Source organism: Geotrypetes seraphini, chromosome 1 (assembly GCF_902459505.1).
Source record: "Geotrypetes seraphini chromosome 1, aGeoSer1.1, whole genome shotgun sequence".
Lineage (NCBI taxonomy): Eukaryota > Metazoa > Chordata > Amphibia > Gymnophiona > Dermophiidae > Geotrypetes > Geotrypetes seraphini.
In genome coordinates this window covers 93,412,064-93,427,514 of record NC_047084.1, presented here as the reverse complement: position 1 = coordinate 93,427,514, position 15,451 = coordinate 93,412,064, and the positions used below count along the sequence as shown (strand labels likewise).

General features: G+C 41.8%; 1 protein-coding gene across 2 annotated transcripts in view; it reads right to left on the bottom strand.

Annotated features, from left to right (window-relative positions):
* FDX2 (ferredoxin 2) overlaps positions 1-15,451 on the bottom strand; it is a 37,174-nt gene that overhangs the window by 16,183 nt on the left and 5,540 nt on the right. The window contains exons 2-3 of one of the 2 annotated variants that reach the window (XM_033935075.1): positions 9,034-9,425; positions 670-718 (exon numbers count right to left, since the gene is read on the bottom strand). In XM_033935075.1, the coding sequence (XP_033790966.1) occupies positions 670-718; positions 9,034-9,394 (410 nt within the window). In that variant the 5' untranslated portion in view covers positions 9,395-9,425. The remainder of the gene's footprint in view (positions 1-669; positions 719-9,033; positions 9,426-15,451) is intronic. The other variant, XM_033935081.1, reaches the window with a different exon arrangement.

Sequence of the window (15,451 nt, the reverse complement as noted above, 5' to 3'; positions counted from 1 at the left end):
TACATAGTAAACAAAATAGTTTTTTTGACATTGAAGTTATCATTTTCAATTTCTTGGGCATAGCAGGTGCTTTTTTGCCTCTGCGGTGTTTGTATTTGTTGATTGCAGTCCTCCATGCAGTTTTATATTCAGGTAGATTACTTTTTTTGGTCATTTCCGCTGAAGCCTGTGGCAGGATTGTTTTTCTGCTTTTATGGTGGCTGTGAACCAAGGAGAGGCTCCAGTCACTCTTGTATTGCATTAGCGTAATGGAGCTTGTATGTTCAGTATGTGTTCAATCGCTTTGTCCCAGTTAGAAAGCATTGTGAGTGCACTGTTTGGAGTTGGGTGTGCACTCAATCTGCAAGATTTCTCCTTATCCAGGACAGCCTGTTTCTAAGAATCTAAAGTATGGAGAAATTCATTCCCAAAATGATCATTCCATTCTCTGGATCAAAAATAAATGATAGCAATGAGGCTAAGGGAATCAGTTAAAACACAATATAATAAAAATATACCCACAAGAAAATGCATATTCATTGTGAAAATCCTAAAAACCCGATTAGCTTAGTGTGACCCAAGAACTGGGCTGAGAAGCTCTGGCCTACAGCCTATTCCTCACAAATTAGGTCAAGGCTGCATTTAGACTACCCAAAGGATTCTAATGCAGTCCCAGACAAATTTACTTACACATCATTTGAAGGCTCAGAGACTTGGCTTCCTTCTTCAGCTCGGTGCACTGTTGAATATACAATAGACCCAGTTACCATTCAACTACAATTTAAAATATTTTTGCTTACAACAGTGTATGATCGGTAATGTTTAATTTTGCATAATCTACAAAACTTCCCCCATAGAAATACCTCACTCTCCATTTATATCCATTCATTCAAAGTCTTGTGTTATGTTATGATGTTATTGCAATTACAGCATAATGCACTATTTTTAAATTCAAAATTATGAAACATCTTACAGAAATGAAGACCTATAGAGGTAGAAGTATTTCAAAATGTACTAACAGCGTACTACAAGTGCTGTGATGTCCAGTCACACTGTGTGTGATTTCAGGAAAACATATGGAACTGGGATCCCAGGAGGGCTTTTCCAAGACTGGGCAACAGTATGGTTACCATATGGCTCCAGGGAAAAAAGAGGATAGATAAAACCCACATGTCTCTACTTCCATTGAAAGCAATATGGTCACCCTAGGCAACAGCATTTGTTCCATAAGCCAAGAGCACAGCACACTTAGGATATCTAATAGATGGATATCTATAGATAACGTCTCTTGACTCACGACAGGTATTTAACCCTATGGAGACATGTTATTAAATTTCATCAGGAGATATTAAATCAGGTACACCAAAGAAACTAATGAATTACTATGATTTTTTTAATACACTATTTTAAATAGAACAGTATATCGACATAGTAATAACATACAGAAATACAGCAAAGATACTTACCTGTAGCAGGAGTTCTTCAAGATCAACAGGCATATATTCTCTAATGTGGGTGACATTATCCAAGGAAGCCAGTACAGACACTGAAGTCCACTGTCACTTTGTCTACAGCATCGATTGCAGGCGTTCCGCACTACGGTGTTCCCTCATACGATTCCACCTCTCAAAGGCACCAGTTTTTTTAGCATGTTGTTTTTGATCCACCACGTTCTTGCAAAGGACCCCTGAGGAAGATATTTTATTCAAAGCACGGACTGTGTTAGGTCCCAGTTTCTTGAACCAACGTGGATATACGACTTTTAAACAACGGACTGTTTGATTGAATAAAGAGCCAGTATCAAGTACATCTATTCTGCAGTTCCTTTTTGTGTTTCGACTTTAAATCTACATCCTGCCCAATGTCGGCTCATGGGACCATCAGTTCAGTAACAAAGCCAAGAAGCCAACTAGAAAAGGCGGGCAGGTTGTGAGAACATATGCCTGCTGTCCTTGGAGAATACCTGCTACAGGTAAGGATCTTTGCTTTCTCTGAGGACAAGCAGGCATTATATTCTCACATGTGGGACTCTCAAATTTCCAGGATCATGACTCTGGAAGAGGTTAAACATAGAATAAACATGAGCCTGGTAAAATCCAGAGGGAAAGTTGGCGCTTATGAAGTGAAAACAATTTGCAAATCTCTTGTCCAAACCAACCATTTCTTCTGGAGTTTTGTTCTAAATAGTAATGAGAGGTAAACATATGCACTGAGGACCAAGTAGCCGCTTTGCAGATGTCCTCAGTAGAAGCAGAGCAGAAATGAGCTACTGAAACAGCATTAGCCCGTACATGGCAAGCTGTCACAGTCTTGCAGCATCAGCCCAGCCAGAGAATATGTGAAGGAGATACAATCCGCTAGCCAAGTGGAGATGGTTCTTTTGGAAACAGCAACCACTCGTCTGTTAGGGTCAAAAGTTACAAAGAAGTGGGATGATTTCCTATGAGGCCTAGTCCGGTCCAGATAATATGTCAGAGAACTCTTGCAGTCTAAGGTGTGGAGGGCTGCTTTTCCAGGATGGAAATGTGGTTTTGGAAAAAAAGAGAACGGGACTTATATACCGCCTTTTTTGTTTACATATATACAGGATGAAGGCTTTATTAAAACAAATAACTAATCCACATAAATTTTTCTAGGGCCTGAACGTAAAACTCGAGTGTATCTCCACAGCAAAGAGGTTTTACATTCATTATTTAATCCACATGCCTGCATTTAGGACCAAATAGGGACCCCTGAAGAGGTTTATAGTGTTGAAACACGGACCGTGTTGGGTCCATATGTTTTCAGAGGTTCAGGCCCTAGACATTTTTATGTGGATTATTTATTTATATTAAAAAAAGCCTTCATCTTGGACATCAACTGTCCACAATTTCTTTGTTTTCTGGATGTTACTCTTTGTGGAGGGACCAGGGTCAATTTTCTTGTTGTTCTTACATATATACAGGTACTTATTTTGTACCTGGGGCAATTGAGGATTAAGCGACTTGTCCAGGATCACAAGAAGCAGTGCCTGGATTTGATCCCACAGCCTCTGGGAGCAGAAGCAGCAGCTCTACCGCTAGGCCACTCCTTACCTAAGAAATTGGAGAACGTATGTAGAGCGGACCAGGTCACTGCCCTAAATATTTCCTTGGACAAAATCATCTGAGCTTCCATCCATGAAGAAGCCATGCTTCTTGTAGATTATGCTTTCAAGAAGACTGGCGATTGCTTGCCACAGGTAATATGATGAGATGGCCATCTGTATCCATCTTGAAATAGTAGCCTTAGATGCTGGTCTATCCCATCTAGCCTGACTGGTGAGCACAAATAAGAAGGTCTGACAGTTGGAACTCATTGGTGACCTCTAGATATCGTAGGACTCTCCTCACATCCAGCTTCCTCAGAATCCATTCCTTTTTTCTTTGACCCTGTGGTCTGGAATGCTGGTAATCTTACCTCTTGATTGACATGAAATGCAGAAATGACTTTCAGCAATAAGGATGGGACCGTGCAAAAGGAAACTCCCGCCTCCTTGATCTTGAGGATGGGCTCCTTGCATGACAGGGCCTGCAGTTCCCAGACTTGTCTTGCTGAAGTAATGGCCATGAGGAAAATGGTCTTGACTCCAGTTGATCCAAAATACTGCGTCAGATTGATTTTCGGTAAAAGCAAATTCGAGCATGTATCTCCGCTCTTGACTAAACTTCACTGGCTTCCAATAATCTCTAGGGTTTTCTTTAAATGTGTGCCTGTTTAACATTTAAGATCTTGTTTGACATCTGTCCTTTACTAATCCCTTTGTCATGGAATTCAAAAAGACTTGGTATAACCAGAACCATACAAAAACAAACTTTCCTTCCCTTCACTGAAAGGCATCACCTCTACTGGTAAACTGAGGAAATCTTTATTTTTCAAAATAACTGATTTATGGAATAACATTCAAGTTTAATAAAATTTTGATTTGATTGCAAAATCTTACTTCAATGCGATTTACAAAATATGTTGCAAATTAGGGTGACATAAACGAATAACATTTTACTAAGACAATGATTTCCATAACTATATACCAACCAAACACAAGGAAAAAATAAAATGGATTAAATACAATTATAAAGTAAATATAACAGGGTAGGAATTTGAAACAAAAGGAAGGGTAAAAGATTACCTGCTCGATTTTACTTATAGCTCTTTCTAAAGAAAAGAAATTCTAGGAGGAATTTAAAATGTATATAGCTTGATTAAAAGCTTCCTTAAAAAGCCAACTTTTTAATAGGTTTTTAAATTTGCCAATTGATTTTTCATCCCTGGGAGAGAATTCCAGATTTGAGGTGCTGTGACAGAAAAGATCGTATCTCTCCTGGAGTAAATGACTTTTAGTGACGGGATTAGGAGCAGAGATTTCCCTTAGAGTTGCGAGACCTGGGCTCTCTTCAAATATTTCGCAAACATCTGAAAACTTGGTTATTTTTAAAATTGTAAATCCTGTCCTTTTCTCTTTATTACTCGTATTATTAATCTTACTGTAAACCAAGTCGAGCTCTTATCTGTATAGAGAAGACACGGTCTATAAACTTAAGTTTTAATTCAGTTTTGACAGTAAGATCCAACAAGGGCACCTCCTGCATAGGCTCATAAGAAACCTGACTGAGCACATGCAAAACCATGTTGAGGTTCCACGATGGAAACTGTTGCCTTACTGGTGTTTTGAGCCTTAGTGTCCCCTTTAGGAAACTGGCTATGTCTGGATGAGAAGCTAGGGGAGCTTTGCATCCACAGGTTCTAAAACACAGGAGACACATTACTTGGACCCTGAGAGATGCCACTGCTAGGTCTCTGTCAAGACCTGCATGGAGGAAAGCTAGCATCACTATGATTGGAGCACTAAACGGCTCCTCTTTTGTGCACCAGTGTTAAATCGCATCCAATGCCTTAGTGTAAGCAGAGACCGTCTGAGGCTTCTTGGCTCTGAGGAGATTAGCAAAGACTATATCCGAGTATCCTTTGTGCTATAACACCGCACGCTCAAGAGCCATACCAAAACACCAAAGCGATCCAGATCTTCTATAATCACTGGGCCCTGAAACAGAAGATTGTGCTGTACCTGCAGTCTGAGACCTTTGTCCCTCTGAAGATGCACTAAGTCTGAATGGTCGATCTGGTCCTATGAGGACCACTCTCCCCATCACGTGCCATGGATGAAACACGTACAAGAGAGTTTTCTCTTTGACCACGGCTGGACTAGGGTGTTCAGGCCTTCACTTATGGGCTTGGATCTTCGACTGAAGAAGTGATCCGCCTTCTTGTTCCTTGCCATAGTCATCAAATGGAAAGTTGGCCATCCCCATTGATGAACGATGGACTGAAATGCTGCTGCAAATCATGTCTATTCTCCCGGGTCTAAGATCTGTCTGCTGAGGAAATTGGCCTGGATATTGTCCATTCCAACTACATGCACTGCACATATTTCCTGAAGGTGTAGCTCTGCCCACTGAACAATAAGTGGGCTTCCAGGCTCAGCTGTACCCTCTTGGTACCTCCTTGGCAATTGACATACGTCACTGCTGTAGCATTATCTGATAAAACTTGGATTGCCTATCATGTTAGACTCTTCTCTAGCTTCTGTAATGCAATTTCAATGGCCCGAAGTTCTAGTCTGTTGATAGACCACTTTCTCTGGGAGGCCAACCACCATCCCTGGACTGGGTTTCCATTGCAATGGCCTCCCCAACCAAAAAAGCTGGCTTACATTGTGAGAATCACCCACAAAATTATTCTAAGTGGCATGCCCCGTGATAACGACTGTGGATGGAGCCATCAACTCATACTGCGTCGGGATTCCAGAGTCCACAGGAGAGTCATTTGAAGGGAGTCTGTTGTGGGGATCACCAAGACAGTACTGCGTTCTGGAGAGGACAAATGAGAGCCTTTATCCAAGGTTGTCATGGAGTCAATACTTGGAGGTACAGATAGAGCTGGCTTAGCTATCATGTTCATTATCTGAGCGCAAAACTTCTGTCTGCTACCACCACCATCACCTTAATGAACATGCAGGGTGCTGTTGACAACCTAAAGAAGATCACTGAGAACTGATCATGTCTCTCCAGCACATGGAATCTCAGGAATCTCCTGTTCCAGAAATGGGAATGTGCAGGTAGACTTCCGTTAAGTCTAGGGAAGCTAGAAATTCCCTCAAAGCTACTGCTGCGAAGACTGACCACACTGTTTCCATGCAAAAGTGTGGAACCTTCAGGACTTCAGTGACATGTGCAAGATCTAGAATAGGTCTCCAATCTGCTGAGCCTTTCTTGGGCACTATGAAGTATATGGAGTATCTGCCCCAGCCAGATTCTTCAAGTGGCACTGGCTCTATTGCCTGAATTTCTACAAGCTTTGTACTGTTGCTAAGACTGCAAGACTTTTCTGGATGCCCCATTGGGGAGTCCACAAACTAGTCTGTTAAGGGATGGGTATAAGATCTCCTTATACGCCGAGAGCCTGCCTCCTATCCTTAGGGTAAGACTTCGGCCTTGGCATCATTGCACTTTCTTGGAGGTTGATATGGGACGAGAACTGGAGGCTTGGCTTTGCCTAGGTCCTATAAATCTCTGCCTTGATCCCTGATAGCATCTCTGGAGATGAGGTTCCACCTGTGTACCGCTGAAAGCAACTGGAATTATGAAAATTAGACTATCCAGAACCTCTAGAGCAGGACTGTCCAACCTGCGGCCCGAGGGCCCCGAGGCCCCGTGAAGTACTTTGTGCGGCCTCGGGTGTTTACCGTCTTGCCGGCTCCATCCTCCGTCTTGCTGCAGCGTTTGCACGGCCCCAGAAACATTTTTTTCAGCCAATGCGGCCCAGGGAAGCCAAAAGATTGGACACCCCTGCTCTAGAGGTTCATTGTCTGCTGTCAGACAGAGATTTTAGCTGGTGATCTGCCACACCAACCATCAGATTGTCCAGACCCTTTCCGAACATCATTTGTCCAAGAAGGCAAACAGGATGCTAGGAATTACCGTATATACTCAAATATAAGTAGAGACCCCCATTTTTCCCCTCAAAAAGGAAGAAAAATGGTTGACTCAAAAGTAAGTTGGGCAGCTTAATATTCAAGTACCCTGCCAGGATCTGCACCCAGTGCCACCTCCCTCCCCTGGCAGGCTCTGCACTCAGGCCACTTTCCTCATCACCTGTCAGGCTCTGCACCCAGCCCCTTTACCTGCCAGGCACAGCACCCAGCCCTCTTCCCTCCCTCCTCTGTCAGGCTCTGCATCCAGCCCCCTCCCTGCCAGGCATTGCACTCAGCCCCCTTCCCTCCCAGGCTCTGCACCCTGTCCCCCCTCCCTGCCCATCGTACCTCTTCTGCTGCTGGAATCTGGTGATCCAGAGATGTAGTGATGTAGAGATTTTTCGATAAATTGCTCAGTTTTCAGGTGTGTAAAATGGATCAATGGCTAAGAACCATTATTTCTCAAGCTCATTCATATATGTCCTTCAGGAAATTACTAAAAACTGATCTATTTAAAAAATTTGTAAACTGATGTCCCAGATTATTTACTGGTAAATTACATACTTATCTTATAGCTAGTACATTTTTGCCGAATTTTATTGTATTCTAACATATTGTATTTTATTCACCTATTCACCAATTGTATAATTCTAGTTCAATTTTTTAGAATATTGTATTTTATTCATTGATTGTATATTTTTAGTATTGTATGTGAACCGCCTAGAACTATGTGGTAGGGCGGTATATAAAAATAAAATAATTATAATTATAATTATTATTAGTGGGCAGGAGTGAGCTTTCCGCGCTCCTAGCCCGCTTCTATGCTGGTCGGTCGCTGTCATAAGTTCCAGCTTCAGCCACTGAGTGGTACCAAGCAGGAGCGCACTTTGGCGCTGCTGCTTGGCGCTGAACGGCTTCAAGAATGGCTCCTGCTAGACGCAGACAGCAAGAGAGATGAACACTGGGAGCTCCAGCCCCCTTGTGCAGTGTCCGAGGCGCTTCCAGACTTCTCTATGGAAGGATGGCTCTCCAGAAAGGTTTTCCACCTGAAATTAACAAATTCTGGGTAAAAAGGTGTACTAGGCAGCGTTAAGTCTCCAGTGGATAACTCCAACTTGCGCCTCCTGAGCTCCACGGCTTCCATGCTCCTGCACGCAAGCAACCGCTGTTCCTAGTACCAGAAAGAAATATGGTCTGAACCAAGGGCTTCCCGCCCATAACTCTCCCCTGAGAGCACAAAGGGGAGGCCAAACCGGATGCTCCCGCCCCTCTTTCACGTGCTGAATGGCATGTGGTGCAAGGTCACTCCTTGAACGAGCAACTGGTGGAATGCTGGTTTGAATTAGAAGCCGGAGGACTCCATCCCTGCCAGTTTCAAGGCAAAATGAGATGTTTTGAAACTCCTGAAGAACTTTGAAAAAAGATTTTAAAAAATCCAAGATGACCATCGGCAGTGTTTTGGCACCAGAAAACACAGGGACAGCCCCAAGCTTCAAAAATGCTTCTGCAGGCTGGCTAACAGGTACCACAAGGTATTGGCCAGTCAGCTGCAGACCGCTGTCTGCTTCTTCTCCATGCAGGCAGAGCTGAACCCTTGAACAGGGAAGCTCTTAGCACCGAAAACTGAAGAAAACACCCCCAAAAATGGCTAAAATAAAAATGCAGAACAGAAACACACCTTCAAGCTCACATGCAAAAGGTAAAAACTGTAGGGGGCAGCAAAGCCCTCTGTGAAGTAGGAAGGACATGGAAAAAATCTGGAGTGGATTCCTTCTACAAGGCACATGCCTACAGGGAAATTACCGCTTGTCCAGAATGACATACCTATTGAATTAGAAATTATAATAGTCTGATTTACTTAAGATCAATGCTTGTACTACTAATTTAAATTGATTTTGTTGCAAATACTTCCAGATAATTCTGAATTTTCTTAAATTCCAAAAGGCACTTCTAACCACTCTAGGTTTATCCTTGTTTGATGTCACCCGTCCTTCAGCAAGACTAAAATTACAGTGATTAGACAAAACATGGCAAGATTCTATTCTCCAGCCCTAGGCATACCTTACCTGCTGTGTGAAACATCCTGCTTTGTTCTCTGTTCACTGCTGCTGTTGCAACCCACCGAAAGATACGTGGGATCCCAGCATGGCTTTGAAGAGTCCTGGAATGCATTAACCTTCGGAAACAATCTGTAGCCAAGTTGCTGGCTTTCTGAGTCCCACACATGCTTGTCTTTATCAGCCAGGCCTCTGTGCTACACCTGCCAGCAGAACCATGGCCTTGTAGTGAAAGGATGGAGTTCCAGCAGTCTGTATGAAGCTTTCTAGTTTCCACATGCAGCACTTTCTTTAAGGCCCATGGTAAACATGAATTTGTGATGAAAACCCCTTCAGGAGAGGCCCGACTCAAACAATATATGGCCTTCATTTACAGACTTCATTTGTGTCACCAGCAACAACTGAATAAGAACAAAAATATAGTTTGCACATCGCTTTACTTTAGCACAGATGGACAGAATCACTGCCGCCTCCTCATGCATCCATTTCAGACATAACCTAAAAACCCATTTCTACAATAAGTTCTTGATAGAACACTGATCTGTGTGTCTGTATACTTCTCTGACTCTGCTCAGCCTAGACCACTGTTCTTGTATGTACTGCTTTTGTTAACATCTTTAGATAATTCTGTCAACCGCATCAACCAACCAGGTATATAGCGGTATATATAGAAAATTTTATTCTCTGTTCTGTTAAATTACCATTGGTGCTCTATGGCCTACAGAATCCCTTACAAGTTACGTACTTATCTTAAGCCATCAGATTGCCATCTTCAGGCCTTCCTGCACTCCCAGTTATCCTATTCAATACCTGTGAGAATGCTTTATATAATAGCTGTTGTCAGAGCAAGCTTGACGAAAAGAGGGGCACTTGAGCACTGGATTCAGGGGAATCTTCTGAAACTAAATAAGGATAAAACAAAATTTTCTATTTATAGGGCAGGAATTAAAATGTATGAAAATTAAGTGATCCTGATTTTAAATTTTAATCAAATTTGAAAATATTAGGGATTTCCCCGACTAGCAATGGATAAACAGATGACCATACTGTTAAGATGGCTTTTCTGTTTTTACAAAAATTACGTAGAATATGAAATTGTTTAAAACCTTTGATTTTTTTTTTTTTAGATTAGTAGTTCAAAATCTTTTATTGTACCAATATAGTCTACCTGGGCTGCCAGAAATCTCTTCTGAGAAAGTTAAACAGGACAGAATATACGGCCTCTTTTTACAAAGCCGAGCTAGCGGCTGCCCTGAACTAATGGCCCCAAAGCCCATAGAGATTTAAAGGGCTTCAGGGCTGTTGCCGCGTGGCAGCTGCTAGCGCAGCTTTGTAAAAGAGGCAGATAGTTTCTTGTCTGATATATTTTCTGCTCAGTGTCCCCCTTGTTTTTTTTTTTAATTATAGTGGTTGACAATAGAGCCTCATTTATTTTAAATTATGTAGGACAGTCCATAAGATAATATATGGGAAGGCACCATAATATATGATGAATTGGATTTGTTTTTCAAAGAGTAGTAGGTCCAAAAATATACATGACACTTTGCTATTACATTTTACAGATCTGTGGCCTAGAATGCGCTTCCATATAAAGTTAGGCAGCTTCAGAATTATTTATGCTGGCTTTTACAAAGCTGCAGTAGAGGTTTCTACTAGACTTGACACGGGGAAAAATTCTGTCCCCATCACTGCCCCGTCCCCGGACGACCGTCCCACCATCCCCTTCACCGCCCCGTCCCTGTCTCCGCCGTCCCCTTCACCGCCCCGTCCCTGCAGCATTCACACAAGTCTCAGTACTGCAATATTTAGCTTATTCCTTTCTTATAAATCAAAGTTCTGGCTGCTGAACTAGAGAAAGAGATGTTCAGCTGGCAGGGCTTTGTTTATAAATTTTTATCAACACAACTGATTTACTACTTTATCCTACAGCAAAAAAGGAAATAAATAGAATTTTTTTTTCTGCCTTTGTTGTCTGGTTTCTGCTTTCCTCATCTTCTCATTCAATTCCTTCCATTCACTGTCTGTCTTCTCTCAGCGTCTTCCATTTGCTCTGTTACTGTGAACTTCAATAAGATAAGTTGCTCTGCATTTCATATTCTGCTCTTTTCACTGGTTTTCCGCATTATATCTGCTTAATTTCTCTTCACATCCCTGTTTCTTACTAAAAAAAAAAAGCACAAAAAATAAACCCTTCTCTTTCCTCTGTTAAATCTTATTTCCTCTTCCTCCTCATAGGAAAAAGGGTAAGACTTTGTTAACTCTAATTAAATCCTGGTGCCTGTGACTCAGGGTAACTAAAGTAGGGAAAATCCTGTTATAAATCCTGTGTTTTAGGGTAGCCACTGATTTGTTATAGAACCTGCATTTCTGTTTAAAATACTGTGTTTTAGGTGGTATAGAGCTTATATTTCTGACTTACTAGTTTTTAGCCATTGTGTCTGATTAGGTGGAGAAGGGAGGGCCTCTGATTTACTTCTAAGGTTAATTGCATTATCTTTGGGACATTGCTGTGAACAAGGCTGCCCTGTGAACTTCAATAAGATAAGTTGCTCAGCATTTCATATTCTGCTCTTTTCACTGGTTTTCAGCATTATATCTGCTCAATTTCTCTTCACATCCCTGTTTCTTACTAAAAAAAAAAAAAAGCACAAAAAATAAACCCTTCTCTTTCCTCTTCTTATTTCCTCTTCCTCTTCATAGGAAAAAGGGTAAGACTTTGTTAACTCTAATTAAATCCTGGTGCCTGTGGCTCAGGGTGACTAAAGTAGGGAAAATCCTGTTATAAATCCTGTGTTTTAGGGTAGCACTGATAAAACCTGCATTTTGTTTAAAATACTGTGTTTTAGGTGGTATAGAGCCTATATTTCTGACTTACTAGTTTTTAGCCATTGTGTCTGATTAGGTGGAGAAGGGAGGGCCTCTGATTTACTTCTAAGGTTAACTGCATTATCTTTGGGACAGTGCTGTGAACAAGGCTGCCCTGTGAACTTCAATAAGATAAGTTGCTCTGCATTTCATATTCTGCTCTTTTCACTGATGCAATCGGAAGTTGTGTCAGAGGAGAAGCTTCCGCCCACACACACGCGACTGCAGGCAGGCAGGCTCGGCCGGCTTGAGCAACTTACTTTACTAACGCGCCGCGAAGGTAAGGGGGAGGGAGACAGATTTGGTAGGTAGGAAGGAGGGAGCGTGTGCACTCCCTCCCTTAACTGCGTGGACAAGGCCATTCACTGCTCCACGGGGTGGTGGATGGCCTTGCCCCGTGCCCGCAATAAGCACTTCTCCCCCCCACCGTTTCGGCGGGATACCCGCGGCTAGCCACGGCTAACAGCCACCATGTCATTCTCTAGTTTCGACCTCAGGCCGGCGAGATAGATGCACCGATGTTCATAGAATTAGGGGCTCCTTTTAATAAGGTGCGCTAGCGTTTTTAGCACGCGCTAACCACGTACTAAACAAAAAATACTAACGCAAGCTCTATGGAGGCGTTAGCATTTAGCGCATGCGGTACTGTAGCGCGCATTAAAATCGCTAGCACACCTTAGTAAAAGGAGCCCTAAGTATTGAAGCATTTACCTCACCAGCTTGCGGTAGAAATCTCTACCACAATTTTGTAAAAGGAGCCCTTATTTTGCAAGATACTACAGACTTTTTATTTAAAAAAGTTTTTGGAGGTTTGATTTTATTCCAGTTATATGATCTTAATGTTCTTCCCAAGGGTGAATGGTGTTTCGGATCTTGTAATCCACATAGAACATCATTGTATTGGCAGAATCTTTTGTAATGTAATGCAATGCAATTACCACTATCAGGAACTCCTATTTTAGGACTCCTTTCACTAAGACACATTAGGTCTTTAATGTGCGCTAAATTGCCGCCTGCGCTAGACCTTAACACCAGCATTGAGCTGGCATTAGTTCTAGCGTGTGCCAAAAATGCTAACGCGGCTTAGTAAAAGAAGAACTTAGTGTCGCTTTCCCCATCTTAAGGGCTAACCTTCCCCTGAATCTCAGATCAAAACCCTCCCTCAATAAAATTCAAAATTTCTGGTAAAAGCTTTACGCTTTTCAGTCTGCCCATTGTGACCGACTCCCTTGTTCCCCTCCCCACTTCTCAGGGCTAGGCTTGTCCTGCAACTGAATAATTGAGATGTTTTATGCCTTTCCCGCAATTTTTTGCTCTTATACTCACCTCCAGTAAGCTTGCAACCTAATCCTTTGCTTCCATTTGTGCTTTTTTTTAATACGTATATTTTTGTGTGCATATTGAGTTTTCTTTCCTCATTATAAAAACTATTGTTTCCCCGAAAATAAGACCTACCCCCAAAATAAGCCCTAGTCCCTGGATTTGCCAGCAGCAGCACTTCCCCCCGCTGAACCCCTGCTGACCCTCCCATCTTTTCATCTCTCCCTCCCGTCCAAACCCCGCTGACCCTCTGACCACAAGACCTACAAAGAGCAGCACTCTAAATAGGCTGCTTCGTGGCCTTCTCCCGCCGGGACATTCCCTTTGCCGCATCACTGATGATGTCATCAGCAATGTACCACATGGAAGACTCTGGCAGGAGAAGGCTGCGAAGCAGCCTGTTTAGAATGCTGCCGACGCTGCTCTTTGCAGGGAGGTATGTAGGTCTCGCGGTCAGTGGGGAGGGAGAGATGGAAGGATGGGAGGGTCGGTGGGGGTTCGGCTGCGCGGCGGGGGGGTTGCTCAAGGGTTCTGCTGCACAGGGGGATGGGAAGGAAGGATAGAAAGATGCTGAAGAGAGGGAAGGCACAAGGGGATGAGTTAGAGGGGAAAGATGCTGTACATGTGGGGGAGAGAAAGGAAATAAGAATTGGGGTGGAAGAGAGGAAGGTAGAGATGATCAATGTACATGAAAAAACAAGACCTACTCTGAAAATAAGACCTAGTGCATTTTTTGAGCACAAAATTAATATAAGACACTGTCTTATTTTCAGGGAAACATGGTATTTGTAAACCACTTAAGTTTTAATTAACAAAAATTAACTCAAAACTCAGGCCTTCACATTTCCAGTCCTTTGTCTCTGAAAAAACAACTAAAAAGCAACACTATACCATACAATATCTTATATCCCGCAAATTTCAGCTTGGATTCATTGTAGTTTACAAAAGAATTATAGAGACAATTGGTTGAAGCTACAATTACATTTTTAGGGTCTTACATGGGTGGATCTCATGTGAATTACACAGAGAAGAGATACGGGTTTTTTTTTAAAAAACATTTTCCTGAATTTATAGTAAGTAGGGAGCTGATGCAAAGTTAAAGCTTTTTCCATTGAACTTGCTGCAGGGAAGGGAAGGTCAGTTTGAGGTGTTGTGGTGTTCTTGAGTTATGAAAAGAGTGAGTGCATGACCTTTGGGTAATTCTTACAAGTAGCATAACCTGTAAAAAACAAACTAAACTTATCATTCACTCTAGCAGAGCTATTAGCATTCTTTGTTTAAGAGATTTTTTTAAAATCTTCCCCCCCCTTCTAATTTGGCCACTCAATGAGTAACATTCATCTTAAGCATAAATTATTTAGAGTTTGTCCCTCCTTCCTGATGTTACACTGGGTGATCATCTGGCATCCAGTAACCACCATATGGTGTGGTTTAATATTAGAATGCAGAGGGTTTGTTCAAAATTAAGTGTTCTAGACTTAAAGAAAACTTTATCAAGAAGGGAGAACACCTGAAGGAATCATTCTTTTGACTACCAACTTCTTAGCTTTTTCAGATATTAACACTTATGTTCTTTTATAATTTTTAAAGGCTAACTTTTCCTTTACATCTACTTCTTTCAAGAACCATAGTGGCCTCCTTTTTTTCTTTATTTAAGTATTTTATATACCACTTATAGCCTAAACCAGATCAGAAAATTTGCCATAAATCTCTATGGTAGAAACTGAAGTGGCATCATCCTCATTTTCTGATAACGATTTTGAAATTGATACTTCTGCCATGGTTGACCAAAGCTTATCTGCATTGGGCGAGTCTCCTTTAAATGGACAAAAGAAAGCATTAGAGATAAAATGGGTTATAAAAAATGAAACATTGAATGAGTGCAAAATGTGATAAAGCACAAGATAATGTCTGCTGCTGGACTAGCAGCTCAGGATGTCAGACAGTAAAACCAAACCCCAGAATGCACCTTGTGTCAAGACTATATAGACGTGATTGAAGAAATGAAGAAAAAAATTGCAATATCCGATAGATCAAAAAAAGTCCAAATACTGATTGTGGCCTCAAGAAGTTGGTCAATAAAAGCAACAGCATCAGAGTTTGGAGTTTTAGAACATATGGTCTGAAAAATCAAGAAAGAGCAGGGTATTTATGCCTCACCTGATCTAAAATTTGGCAAGCAGTTATCAAAAGAAGTGGTTGAAGAGTATGACAGTTTTATGAAGATGATGAATTTAGCAGA